The 15413-nt window shown below is 31.1% G+C and overlaps 1 protein-coding gene across 1 annotated transcript in view; it reads left to right on the top strand.

Moving 5' to 3' along the window:
• Positions 1-2224: 2224 nt before the first annotated feature.
• Positions 2225-15413, top strand: part of LOC143076560 (uncharacterized) — a 34110-nt gene continuing 20921 nt past the window's right edge. The window contains exons 1-2 of the mRNA XM_076252385.1: positions 2225-2326; positions 8586-8828. Coding sequence (XP_076108500.1) covers positions 8606-8828 — 223 coding nt within the window. The 5' untranslated portion in view covers positions 2225-2326; positions 8586-8605. The remainder of the gene's footprint in view (positions 2327-8585; positions 8829-15413) is intronic.

The raw sequence follows: 15413 nt of genomic DNA, 5'->3' as shown, positions 1-15413 counted from the left end.
CAATTTGTTGTTTAGGTTTAAATTACGACTTATTGACATTATTCATATAGCTGTACATTCTATTCAAACATAAATTTCAGAATACATTGTCGTAAAAAAGTTGGCTGTCATAATTATGACCTTTGTAAATATTAAAAAATACACTTAAACTGTATATATGTAAAATGTATAAGATTGAATGATAATAATATACCTAATACTTCATATACGACCTAAAAACACTTTCATTTATGAATAAAAATTAAAAAAATGTCACATATTTATATAGTACCTCCACTGAACCTTTAGCAACTCCAATGACACAAAAGTATCACCATTTACATCACATTGCAAATTTTACTTTTATTAAGTAATGAACACAAGGCCAAGAACACCGAGCAAAAGAAAAAGATGAAAAAATACCTCTTAGGCTAGAAAATCGCAAATTATATAACATAACATCCATTACTAAAAGTGTCAATAGTGTTACTAAATAGTGTCATTGGTGTTACCGGCATACATCAGTTTGTGAAAACTTTGTATATGTTATACATGATATATATTGTTAAAACATTGTTAAATAAGTATTGATTTTCATAAATAATATGATGTCTCGTTTGTTTAACATAAAAAAAAAACACAAAACAATGCTGATTGTCATGATATATTCAGTGGTGTTTTTAAACTGGTCAATGGTGTTATTTTATCAAAATGGTCTCACCATTGACAGTAACATCAATGATTTAAGGTGTATTTTAAGATTCAGTTACGAAATAAGTGCTCCATTCCACTATTCCATATGCTGTTACTGGTGCATGTTTCTATAATCAATATAATTCATAATTCAAAGTTAAGGAAATGTTTTCAAAAAATGATTTTTACAAGGGTACACCATGGACACTTTTTTCATTTATGATATAGCTTTTACTTACTTTTACGATTTTTTCACTAAATTTTCCACATAATTGTTTGTTTTCTTTTTCATAACATGCTTACAGGTTACATTGCTAAGGCAGAGACTGATGTAAAAGCCCAAATCTTGCGAAAAATACAAATGTAACTCTTATCCTACTAATTTGTCCTTTGGTTACACCATTGACTTAAAAAAATGTTACATTTCGTTTTGGTGAAAATTTTATTACAAAACCAACATACACCTTCTAAATCAGTTAAAAGTATTTGTATATATCAAAATGCAATAAAAAGGGATAAATCATAATAACAAATGAAATGATTAATAGTCCTATTTCAAGTCTGAAAGGATTTATAGTAAAAAATATAAGTTAATTCTGGCTATCTCCAAGGGTTTAAGAAAACATTAAGGATGTTTTTATAACCTTTCATACTGTAAACTGTATATTGTGTATCACAAAACATTCATATCTTACATATGCAAGTGTTATTTTAATATATTTTCATTTCTGTGACTTTAAAAGACCTAATAACATAGTTTTGCATGTTTTTTTATAATGACCCATATTCGGGAACAAGTCACGTTTGATGCTCAGCAGACAGCTGACACAGATATTAAACTACAAACTTATAAGGGGTAAAAATGTCGTCAGTTCGTTTACCAATAATTTGACGTGTGAGACGAACTCGATAATTTCATTCTTCTGATGTCATACGTACAACAGTAGGTTTTGTTAAGACGTTGTTCATGAAATGTTTGTTTGATCAAAGCAAATTGAAAATGCCTTACAAAAGATAAAGTTTGTTGGATTTTCTACATTATTTCGACTGTATATCACATCGTTAGTGATATTGAGAAATCTGTATCAGTTATACGCTTTAACTAAATGTGTATAAAATCGTATTACTTTTCTATTCTTTTGTTAATAATACAAAGTAGTATTAATGAAATGAAGTTAGAGCTACACCTTGAATCTAAAACAATCGATTGTTGTTTCGTGGTTGATTTTTTTTTTAATCTGTATATATCTATAAAGTAATAAAGTAGAGTCACATTGCAAAATAATTTGATAATCTTAGTTTGTTTATCTGAAATACGAATGTCATTTAACACCCCCAATGTTAGAGTTGAAACGATTCGCCTTGATAATTTGTTTATAATACTTATCCTTTTTTTTAATATTTCTTATATAGCATGCAATTGACACACTTACATTTTTTCGAAAAGAATATATAGCGTTAAACCTGTTAACAAAAGACACCTATTACAACCCGCCCAGTTACATGAAATCCATTTAAAATTACTGACCTACATCGAGGCTTGTTATACAATGATTTTGATGAAAACAAACTTTTTAGACGCAATAACATTTTATGGTGCAGATAAAAAAAATAATGAGAAATACATGTGTTGAAACCATCAAACGAAGATCGGGTAAGTTAAAATTCCTTATTATTGCAGGTTAAATATTAATACAAAGGTGTTACGTTTCGCACAAAATCGAAAGGAATTTTTACCCGATTTATATTCCGAACGACATTTTAGGTATATGTGATAAGCAAACAATACAATAACCAAATTTGCAACACAAAAAAAAGTAAAGACAAACTTCACAAAAAGGGCCTTTGTGAATTTTTTAGTTGACTCAATAAAATAAAATCACATGTTCGAGGCCCCTCATGGGGGGGTCCTAGTAATCACATAATCACCATTTTTTTGCCAATATAATCACATAATCATTAAATATTTGCTTATCTTTAGTAATCAAATAATCATAAACTAAAAATACAGTCCTAGGTAATCAAATAATCATGAAATATTTGGCTTAATAATCAAATAATCATTAAAAAAACGGCCAAGTAATCACATAATCAAAAACCCCATGAGGGCCCTCATGTTCGTTATGGTTCAGAGCATTCAATTGCGTAATTTTTTATACTAATATTTAATAACAATTCCATTGTGTTTATTTTTATCGTAAAGCTTGAATTTCAATAATGATTTAAATTACAGATAAAAATCATATAAATCTTTTGTATAACCTTCTAAAAACAAGTTAACATGCAAGTGTCGAATTTTATTAATATTTCTTGTACCATCATTATGTATTATGACACTGTATGAAAAATGCGACTGCGTATCAATTTTCCTTTGATATCATGTGTAAAATAACACAATTAAAATTCATTTGGACATTAAAGCGTTAAATTATGTACATGAATTAAAAAGTATCTAGCGAATAGTATATGTTGTCTGGTGTGTGTTTATTCTTGATATTTGCGTATAATCGATTTCTCCATGTTTAACCCAATTCATAATATTGCAATATACATCCACACATAGTCAACTGATGATATACTTGTATAAAATATATGTCTTGAACATACATGGAAGAATATTTATTGGAACTATAAATAATACGACTTACTATACATTTATTTCTATAATAGACTTTCACTCACGTACTTCTATAAAGTCCTTCCAACTGACTCTAGATTGTGAGACGTTAGACGAGGAATAATAACCTTTGTGTGCCATTATTGCTTGGTTTCTTTCTTTTCTCAAAGACATGAGTTAAAAAGTAAAATCACAAAAATACTGAACTCTGCGAAAAATTCAAAACGGAAAGTCCCTAATCAAATGTCAAAATTTAAAGCTCAATCACATTAAATAACTGTCATATTCCTCAATTGGTAGTAATATTTTCTTATGTAGAAAATTGTGGGTTAATCATAGTTTTAAAGCTAGCTAAACCTCTCACTTGTATGACAGTCGAAGCAAATTCCATTATACTGACAACGATGTGTGAGAAAAAAACAAACACACTAGTTTAAATGTCACAAATAGCAACACGAACCCTACCAAAAATTGCGAGTGATCTCAGGTGCTCCGAAAGGGAAAGCAGATCCTACTTCATATGTTGCTCATGTATTTACAAATCAGGTAAATAGTCTTATTCGGTTGATTTACATTCGTGTAAATAGAGAAGGGATGCGAAATAACTTATAAAGGAACACCCAATATCATCTGTGAAGCGGATATTCCATAACGGTCAACAACTCGTGATGGCGTCCGTAACATTTACGAAGTGATCATTACAACTTTACTATTTGGAAATTAAAATTGAAAGGTCACAAGCTGAAATCAACTCCTTTGTCGTAAAGTTTTGTGTTTAACCAACTTGCATTGTCAATTTCAAGATTGTAAGTCAAGATAGGAGGCAGTCTTACATGTAACCCTGGAATGGAAAGTCCTTAATCAAATTACAAAATTAATGTAAATTTCAGCATATGGTGCTTGATAATGATAATATTTGTTCATGCAAAGTGTTAATAAAGGGACGTATACGTAAATTACTATCGGCCCCGCTTCGTCAGAAATATCGACACATCTAAGTGGCACATTTGCGCATAATAGCGTATTAAGTGGTACAAATTTGACAAGGGCTAGTAAAAAGCCTCATCACATATTTTGAGATACAGTATAGGTTCTCCAGAAGTTAAGAAAGAAATTTGAATTGATGTGTTGAAAAAACTTGACGCAACGAGTGACGACCTTTGGTTTGAAGGCTTCGTATTCTAATTTCTTGGAGTTTAGTAAAAAAAAAATGTGAGAACCTCTATTAAGTATACACAATTGGCATTTGTAACGTACAACATGCTTTAATTTCCTTTGATATGAGTTTTTGGAGGAGACAGAGTCGTTTCAGTTGAAGACATAATTTTACTATATATCTTCTATAATCTTTTAAAACCTACTAAAACAAATAAATACACACACACTTTCTGTAAAAGTAAAATGAAAATCCCTTAGGAAGTCAGTACTTTAATAAAACAACAACCAGACAACAACAAAATGGAAATCAAAAGGAAAAGACATTGATGATGATATGCATTTGGGCAGATAGACTATAACAAAACACACAATTTCCATACGTTTCTCAGCCTGTGTTTTTTGTTGTTTTTTATGGGGATTATTCTGGTAGACAAATTAAACATCAATCTGTATATCTGTTTTTATGTCAGGTCTCAACCTCCGTATGTTTAGTTTTCTTGTAAATAAATAAATTTCGTGTATTTACTGTCTTCTGATTGGTTAATAGAATTAGTTTTATTTGCAATGTTTATGGCGACACGCCCACTCTGACGTTGTGTATTCATACGCCAACACGTGTGTACGTTGTTATTGTTAATATAAATTATTATAAAAAGTTCTTTGAGCCTTATTTTTGATAGAAATTTATTTATAATGAATGGCAATAATTTATTTTGAATTTATTGACCCATAAAATAAATTTTTGACTCTTCACATTTTATATTATCCGCTTCGCGGATTATTCAATGTGAAGAGTCAAAAATTAGTTTTATGGGTCAATGAATTCAAAATAAATAATAGCCATTCTTTAAATGTTGTACACGATGTATCACCTGGAAAATACACTGTACTACAAAGACAATTAACATCTCGAGAGAAATTCAGAGAGACAAGCACTTTAATTTATTGTCACACATAATAAGATCTAACTATATATTGAGGCTCTGTGTCGCCCACCTTGGTCTATGTGCATATTAAACAAAGGACACAGATGGATTCATGACAAAATCGTGTTTTGGTAATGGTGAAGTGTTTATAGATATAACTTTACTGGACACTCTTGCTGTTAACAATATACATAATATATCTATAATGCACTTTGTCCAGTAGTAAGAGATACAAACATTTTGAAAAATTTACAAAAATTTACAAAATTTATGAAATTGTTACAATTGACTATAAATGGCTCCTCAAGGGGTCAATTGACCATTTAGCTCATGATGACTTATTTGTAGATCTTATTTTGCTGGACATTATTGCTGTTTCAAGTTTATCGCAATTTATAATAATATTCAAGATACATGTAAAAACCAAAACTGGAAAAATTTCCCTAAAATTACCAATTCAGGGGCAGCAACCCATCAACCGATTGTCTGATCCATCTGAAAATTTCAGGGCAGATAGATCTTGACTTGATAAGCCATTTTACAACATGTCAGATTTGTTCTAAATGCTTTGGTTTTTGAGTTATAAGCCAAAATCTACATTTTACTCCTATCCTCTATTTTTAGCCATGGCGGCCATCTTAGTTGGCTGGCCGGGTTATCGGACACATTTTTTATCTAGATACCCCAATGATAATTATGGCCAAGTTTTGTTAAATTAGGCTAAGTAGTTTCAGAGGAGAAGATTATTTTAAAAGTTAACAGACGACGACGGACGACGGACGACGGACGACAGACGACGGACGCCAAGTGATGGCCTACGGGCGATAAAGAGAAATCACTCGTCAATTCAAAGGTTGTTTTTAAGTGATGCAATAAATTCATATTTTCCTGTTCCCTTTATTTCCATTTTTTGTTGAAGTTTACATCAATCAAGCCTTAGTTTAATTTAGTTTTGTGTTATTACTACCCCTCTCCCTTTTTGTCGCATGTTGTGTATCATGTACTGGTTCTATATATACTTTGACCATACACGTGAACACTTTTGGAGCCAGAACCATTTAGTAAATTTTAACGTTTCTATAGACTTTTATACAATAAATTTTATACAGATAACAAAAACAGATAGCAAAGATGTCAGTTTTTATGCATGTTTTACTTGTTAACCTGCAGATGTATTAATAAACACATTATACCCTTTCAAGAATTTGTAGAATCATTGACATAATGTTGTTTATATATATGCCATGTAAAGCAGCAGTATATGGACAGAACACGTTCCGTCGTGATAAGTACCGAAAGCGATCTATTTAATGTCCCGCTGCTAAAGTTACCGGTTGTTAAAAAAGTGGATAAATCATATATCGGAACGGAGAAATAATGCAAACAGATGACAAGAAAGATAGTCGAAGAAATTTACGAATTGATTACCCCTAAATGACAAAGTTCAACTATCAGATTTGAAGAATTATTTTGTACGCACGATGAAAAGGATACTCGCATGACTTCACGTGCTACCCATGTAGACAAAGAGTTCGGTGTGAAAGGAATCAAGGGTAGAACAGTCTCCGGGACAAGTTTGCAATTCCGCTGAGTGCAAAAGTTGTCACCTTCATTTTTGGAGTTAAGGCAAAAATGAAGTTGTTAACTTGGTTGGTATTGGTTCGATGATATTTGTCCTAAAACTTTTTGGCTCTAGCACCACTGTTGAAATGCATGCATTTATTATAATTGAATATTAAAATTTGAATGTTTTTTTGAAGCCATCATTTTTTACTATTATACTTCAGTTTAAGTGACCACCAGTCATATCAATTTGTACCTGGTTTTGGCTGCGTTTCTACTTCAAACAGTAATACCCCAGTCCCCCTTTATATTCAATGTGATTAAATACCCTATCGGACCATTTTGAAAATGGCTTTTTCTCGAAATCAAAGTCGGTGACATAAAAGTTTTTTTTACATTTTCTGATGTATATTTCCAATATCTAATTGAGTTTAGAATCAAAAAAAATTATATACTGGTCATTTATTGGTCATTCACATTAGACTATCTTGGATTTGTACAAACTTGGACAGAAGCTTGTTTGTGATTTAAAGCTAGTATCTAGAAGGAAATTTTGTTACAATTTGTTCCATTTTTTTTTTTAGTACTTTACTGAATGGACTTAGTTTTTCTTCCAGTTAACATTATATACAGTCTGCAGTTAAGTTTTTGAAATATTCATTTGATTCATAAACTATCCTGGCTTTTTACCAATTTTGGACAGAAGATTCTTACAATCGAAAGATAGTATAGAGAGAAATATTTCTATTAATTTGTTTCCTCATTTTTGTTTCCGCGGAACCCTTACGAATTATTTTTATATGAATTTAACCGGATTTTTTTCAATATCGCAAAAAATAAAATTGCATTTAAGTCTTAAATTACAGAATCGCAATAGCAAATGCACGCAATAATTTCTGAATTAACAGTTATACTGTACCTGTTGCAAGATATTATATATTGCAATAAAATCTAAATATCAGCGCAAATTGTTAAATCTGCAAAATAAGAGGAGCATACTTTTGTTCTTCCCTCGCCGAGATTCGAACTCATACTATTGGGATATCGTTGCAACACCGCTTACACTGTATCCATCGCTCTAGACCATTCAGCAACATAGACTGAACTAAATAATTCAGCTATCGGTGGCCTAGTGTTACCTAGCTATCCTTTTCAGTAGAAGCACAGTTGTGACACAGTGCATGATATACTAGGTATGCTGATGAAATTAATAACAGATTAGCCAAATATCTATGATTGTATAATATAGTCACAGAAACGTCTACGCAAGTGACAACTCTTTGACATATTCGCCCATTCGATGACCACTGAAGATGATACACGGCTGGAAACTGAATTTATATTCATAAATACTTTAAATATCAGCACAACAATATTAATCTGCAAAAACAAACTTTTACTTATTTCATATCTGTTGATATCAATCTAGCCATAACGCGTCTTATACATGTAGTGGACCTTATAAAAAAAAATCAACTGTGAATAAAAGATATAAATTTAGGACTCAGAAATGTTTTACTGCGATGAAATGTAGGATGAATTCCCTGCAACTGTCAATTTCAAGGGAATATAATTTGGTGGTATTGCATCTATACAAGCTATCTTGTGCTTAACTGTTTTTTACACTTGCATTTCTTTTCTCATTATAGGTTGATGACTTTTGACGATCATGGTATCAAATGAGGAAGAGAACTTTCTTCGTATTGTTTATTTAAACTACAGAGTAGCCACTGGAGCACTCACAAGATTCTTTGATAAACTACATCCAAATTTGTCAGCCGATTTACATAAACCGGGAGTCGAGGCCAGTCTGAAACTGCTTTATAAACCACCTCCAAGGAAAAAACGAGTTCTCTATCAAGGACAATGGGATATTCTGTATCCTCCACCAGGTAAACGTTTTTTTTTTAAACTTGGCATCTGTATAATCAAATATAGCTTTTTTTCCCGTAAAGTGAAATCCTCGGCTAATTTTAGTTCTCTATCAAGCAAATGCCATAGCATGTATGTCAAATGAGTAAAGCGCCTTGTAGAAAATATATATGAAATGAATAGATTATCGGTATCCTCAAGTGGGTATGCCCCTGATGTAGACAAGTCTCCATACAGAAAAAAAATTATTTTGAATCCTACCACGAATGAGGTATTTATGAGAATCTGTCCTCTACCAAATACAACTGATTATTTTATATCAATCATTAGGTAAAATGATGTGATCAAATCAGTTCCCTGTCAAGGACATTAACGTAAAATATTTAACTCATAAGGTTCGGTACATCATGAAAAAAAGTTCGTCATCCAAGACCAAGGAATATTGTTTCAATAATATTATTTACGAAACAGTCTCAGTAACTGTATTCATAATATCTATGTGATAAGATATAAGTTATGTTACTCTGAACTATGTTTGTCACTGCTCTTTAAATGTGTGTGTAGTGTTTATAATTTCTGTAATGTAACGCAGGGGATTCATTCAGTATGTGTCCATATTTTATAATCTGTAATTCTATTTGAAAAGTATTAACATAAAGCTGTTCGCTAAAACAAACGTAATCTTATAGTGTAAGAAAGACTTAAGACTACAAATGGACCCTTATCAATCAAATAATTTGTATCAGAGGGATGGGAGTGCAGTTGATCTATCCTTTATATTGTTTAGTTCGAATTTTTCACAATCTTTGGACAAGTTTGAACTTAATGATTTCAGGGAATCATTTCACTCTATCAGATTTTGATCTTTTAATCTTATATATTCATTTAATGGCAAGGTAGTCCAATTCTCTTTTGATACCGCAGTATCTGCTCAAATACTTATGCTTACGTGCACACATAAGTAGATATAGGAAGATGTAGTGTGAGTGCCAATGAGACAACTCTCCATCCAAATAACAATTTAAAAAAGGTAAACCATTATAGGTCAATGTACGGCCTCCAACACGGAGCTTTGGCTCACACCGAACAAGAAGCTATAAAGGGCCCTAAAATTACTAGTGTAAAACCATTCAAACGGGAAAACCAACGGTCTAATCTATATAAAAAAAATGAGAAACAAGAAACACGTATAAATTACATAAACTACTGTACATCAGATTCCTGACTTAGGACGACGCAACGTCAGATATTGCTACCATTTAGTGTAACAGAAAAATGACGTTTAATTAAACTGGAAACGCGCTTAATCTAATTCTTCCTGCTTTCCTTTTGGGGTAAATGCAAAGTATAATACACAAGTATAAATGCCGTGAGAATCCAATCAAATATGATGTTATAATTAACATAGGATATTCAATTTTACTGATAGTAATTATGTGTTTTTGGAGGAATATTGCTGAATTATATATTCAACCCGAGTATGATTTTATTCAAGCAATGACATACAATAACTTATAGTTATGATACTGAAGTTTTCTTACTTTTTGATCGTCTTATAGATGTGTATTTTTGTAATATGTGTGCATGATTTCATTTTGTTGAAAGCCGGACATTTATATTTAGTGGAGAAAGGAACACGCGAATGCAGTTCATGCCATCCGTAGCATATTACGCTTGTGGCGACGTCAAATTATGATAACGGACAAACTTGCAAGACATTTTCATTAATCCGTATTTTTTATAGATAACCCTGTAATCTTAATGCTATTTGGGGTACCAACTTCAACTTTGAAAGTACTTTTTAATGATATAGTTGTCAAAGCCGAAAAATAATCCTCACGAAATCATATCTCTGTTTTTTTGGCCGTAAAAGTTTTGTGAAGGCATGAAAGTTAAACTCGTACATTTCCGCAAGACATTGCAAATCTATTGTTTTGAATTGAATATGTAGCTCAGTTTATTTTTCAATTCTAATTTTGGGAGCTAACACTTAGTACAAAACGATCGTGCTTACAATTTAATGAATTGTCTGTCAAAATTTTATTTTTTGAACTGAAATGTTTCAAGTTTCCAAATTAAATTTCCGATGGGACATTTCTGTACATCATGTTCTTTTGAAAATATGTATGCAAATTTTAAATGGAGAGAACCATGTTAACCAATACTAAAATATAACACATCATAGAATGTTCATGCAAAATTTCGAAGAGTTGCGTGAACATTTCGCGAATTGTTCGAGTTTTATGTTTCGAGTTTGTTACATGGGACAACGCTAAGTAAACGTTTTTCGGATAATCTGTGTCTTCCTTAAACCTATGAATACTATATTTTTATTCTTTCTATGTCATAATGTGAAAATTTAAGAATCAATCTTTATTTTCATGTATAATTTAAAATATTTATTTCAGCATTTCTATAAAAAAAATTCCCGTCAAATAGTTACTTAACGCTATTTTTCGTGGTAGTAGCAATATCTAACGTTGAGTCAGGTGCAAACATTTGCAGCGGGATTAAATATTTTAATGGTACCAAACCGTCTCCCTTTTTCTGAAACAATAGCATAACATCACAACATAGAAAAACACACGATAAAATATCAATTGGCAGTCTTAACTCAATCAAAAAACGTAAATTAATACACTATGAACGAATAAATTTGATCTGCGATATCTGAATGTAAATGCACAGTTAAAAAAATATTAGGGAAAAACATTCAAGGCCAAAAAGCAAACAAGCAAGTCCAAACAAAGCCATGGCAAGACACCACTGCGAAATATTTAACCCTGCGAAAATTATCACTTTTGAAAAAAAAACGGTTTAAATAATACAGGTAAATCTTGAAGTTTATAAAAATGTAGTAAGTGAAAATTAGCTGGTATATAATAGACAAGTTCCATATTAATATAAAATAACAAAAAGCATTATAGACAGTATCAACAGGTCGAATTAACAAGAAAATAAGATTTAAGAGTACTTGCAGCTACTGACAGCTATAAGATCTGTTTTTAAATCGATCTTGTCAAGTATGAACTTAGATGAAACTAAAATAATTGAGAATTTAAAATTGATACTATAAGTTGGAAGAGCATTATAGTAAGGTGTCCAGTATCGAAAAAGGCATCTAGTTAACTAATTTAAGCTATTTTTATGTGCAGACTGTGGGAAAATAGTTATATATTCCCTTCATTAATGTCGTCGTAAGCTCCCGTGATAAAGTTTTTGAAATTGGGTAATTCCTTAGGGTACATTAATACAGCACCATACAGGCTATTTTCAACACGAAAAATTAAATTATTACTCTCTGTGTTATTTTTAATGATACTTAGCATTTAGCTTCAAAATTATATTAATCATATAACGAAAGCTGAAAACATCTATATAATTAAATGTATTTCATGATTTTAGCAAGACTATTTGTTTATCTGAAATTTACCACACTTTGAACGAAAGAAAATTTATGACGTGTTACTTTAACGGGAACTTTTACTCTGATTAAAGCAACAAGACATGGTTCATATGTGTGCCAAATATCTTTCGTGTTATGTTAATCGATGTGAACAAAATAGCAATTTAGAACACAAATTTAGTCAAAATGTCTGCCTTGGTTCAAACACGCCTTATCGCATGCCATTAATCGTTTTGTAGCTTACTCCATCAGTTCATTAACTGCGACAATTGTTACTCGCTTCATTTCTCTAATTTTTTGCTTGTTGTATGGCCGATTTGTATGTTTTGAATCGTCCAGTAAGTTTGAAGATCGTTGTTTTGTTTTATGAAATTTTTTGTGTTGGATTTCATTACTTTGATTTTTTTCTAAAATTGCTATTTTTGTTATAATTATAATATACAAATCAAATTCCTTGGTCACGTTTCAGACACGGAATATGGCACATATTCATATTCCCATTAAACAATGCCCATCAAGACCTAAACGAAGTAGGAATAAAATACAATGAGATAAGTTTGTTATATGTCAGGGTTCTTCTACTGAATGCAAAAAGAAAGCTTTATCGAGGCTATGCATGCTATGGCAGCACGGAAAGATCATGATTGCATGAAGTTTCCTACCAAGACCACAGTCGTAATGATGATTAAAAAATAATGTACCTCCATTCTTGCTATAAATCTTACACTAGCAGACACAACTTCAGTTATTTTAAAGCTGAATCTAGTTCCTGTTTGTCTGTAAACGTGTTTCATGTCATATATAGAAGGTCGTCAAATACATGACTGGAAAAAGTTTCTTAGAGCCGATTAGAACAAGCAGGCCTTAATCAGATTTCTTGGCAAATCGATTGTTCAAGATCATGGAAGTTACTATATATTATGACAAATGAGACAGTCATTCATTTCGCTGGCACTTCCATTGCCCCTAAATCTGCCCAGAAGGAATATCCAGATTTGAAGATTTATTTTGTACGCACGAAGAAAAGGATATTCGCATGACTTTACATGCTACCCATGTAGATAGAGCTCGGTGTGAAAGGAATCAAGGGTAGGATGATAAGACAGTCAAGGCATCAGATACAGATGTACTGATGTTATGCGTTCATTACTTCCCTTCCATGCATCATACGCATAAGCTATGGTTTCAAACTCCCTTGTCAAACTTTCTGCTTTTGAATCTATCTTTAAACTACATTCAATAAGAGCTTCACTCCAGACATACATGTGGGTGTCTTTCCATATATCAAAACACCCGTTACATTCTCCACTTCAGTTCGGGTGGGAAAAAAAACTGACGGTGACATATAGTTGTGAATAGTTGTAATCATCTATCTAATGGGAAAATCAAACACCAAACAAACAGCCGTTAGGTCTCTTAGGTATATTTGCATCTTTTCATTATTCATTTTGAAATATAAAAAAAAACAGAGTGTTTTTATTTTTCGTTTTTGATTTCTGAAAGACCAAATGAAAAACAAAAGTGTTTTAATTTTTCGTTTTTTGATTTCTCTAAATCCAAATTGAAAATCAAAAGTGTTTCCGTTTTTCGTTTTTGATATATTAATGTACAATATTTCTCTTTATTGTTTCATTTTCATTGATAGGAAATAATGCCAATGAAACACATGGAACGCCATAGCTGTCTTATGTGTCTTTTTTATTATACGAAGGTGTTTTTTTTTATTATAGGGTGTTTTTTTATTATAAGAGGGTGGGTTTTTTTTATTATATGAAGGTGCCTTGTCATTAAACGTAGGTGGTTTTTTATTATAAGAAGATGGTTTTCTATTATAAGAAAATGTTGGGGTTTTTTTTTATTATCAGAAGGTGTACATGTTATTTATTATACGAAGGTGTTTTTTTAATTATAAGAAGGTGTTTTTTTATTATAAGAAGATGTTTTTTTTATTATAATTAAGAAGGTGCCTTTTTATGTGATGGTGGTTCCTGTGATTAACCGGAAGCGTGGCGTGTCACATGATTTAAAAACAGTGACGGGCCAATATAAAATCAAGAGAATCAATTATTCTTTAAAAGTTTTAATAGATAACTTTATTTGAAAAAAAACAATTAATAAATTATAATTGATAAGTGAATTTATCGATATATCGGAATTCGATCACCCGCTGACCCGGCATTGTTTTCGGCGATATATTAAGGTTACACTAATGACAGGAAATTGACCGGATGAGATATAAAAAGTAAGAATTTTTGTTTTATTTGATAGATTATTTCAATATTTTTAGAGATACATAACTTTAAACACTGGACACTTTTAATTTGCAAAACACTCATTTGCAAATCCGCCGCCGCCTCTCCATAGAGCTACAGTGTCGTATATATACCAAACTGTGCGGGTTTACATGGGATTCAATAATATCATGGCTTTTCTGCTATTATTATTATATATATTTTGCAATTTGATTTAGAAAAACATGGGATTTTCCGTATCCTATGGGACAGGATAATTTTTTTTGGGGTCACATTGGAAAATTGTAGTCCAATGGGATAAGTGTTGTCCCATGGGACAAAAAATCTCATGGGACTATAATCATCCCATGGGACTATATTTATTCCATGGAACTATAGTTATTCCATGGAACAAAATAAAATCCTATGTGATTCAAATTATAAATATATAGTAATGTGTATTTTACAATTTACAATTCTGTTTGGTAGTAAATTGTTATAAGATGAATCTTTTTAGTTGAATATCTTTTTTTCTCCTTAGAAATGTCAATACAATATATTGTAATTATAACTGTTCAAAACTAAACTTTTATACAATAATTTAAGTATCAATGTCATTTACGAATTCTAGAATACTTCTTTGAAACACAATTATTTCCCATTTGAAATCAATGAAACTACTATTATTAGGCTATTAAACATACTAAAAATACATAAAAAAATCAGGATATCCCTTAACAATTAATAGTTTCTTATTATTCACCGCTGTGTGATCGTAATGTATAGTCCACGTTTTGGTCATTCAAAACAAAACATTGTCATTATTGTTGTTTCAATATATTTTGGTATTTGATAGAACTGCAATTCGTTGACTGAATGATGAAAATAATAACTGATCTAACTTTTGGCTATGAATTTATTCTAGTCTTGTTTCTGTGTTTTCTTCTTTTTTTCAAAGTGATGAATTT

The sequence above is a fragment of the Mytilus galloprovincialis genome, chromosome 5 (assembly GCF_965363235.1).
Source record: "Mytilus galloprovincialis chromosome 5, xbMytGall1.hap1.1, whole genome shotgun sequence".
NCBI classification, from domain to species: domain Eukaryota; kingdom Metazoa; phylum Mollusca; class Bivalvia; order Mytilida; family Mytilidae; genus Mytilus; species Mytilus galloprovincialis.
The sequence above is the reverse complement of the archived record's forward strand: the minus strand, read 5'-3'. Positions and strand labels throughout refer to the sequence as shown.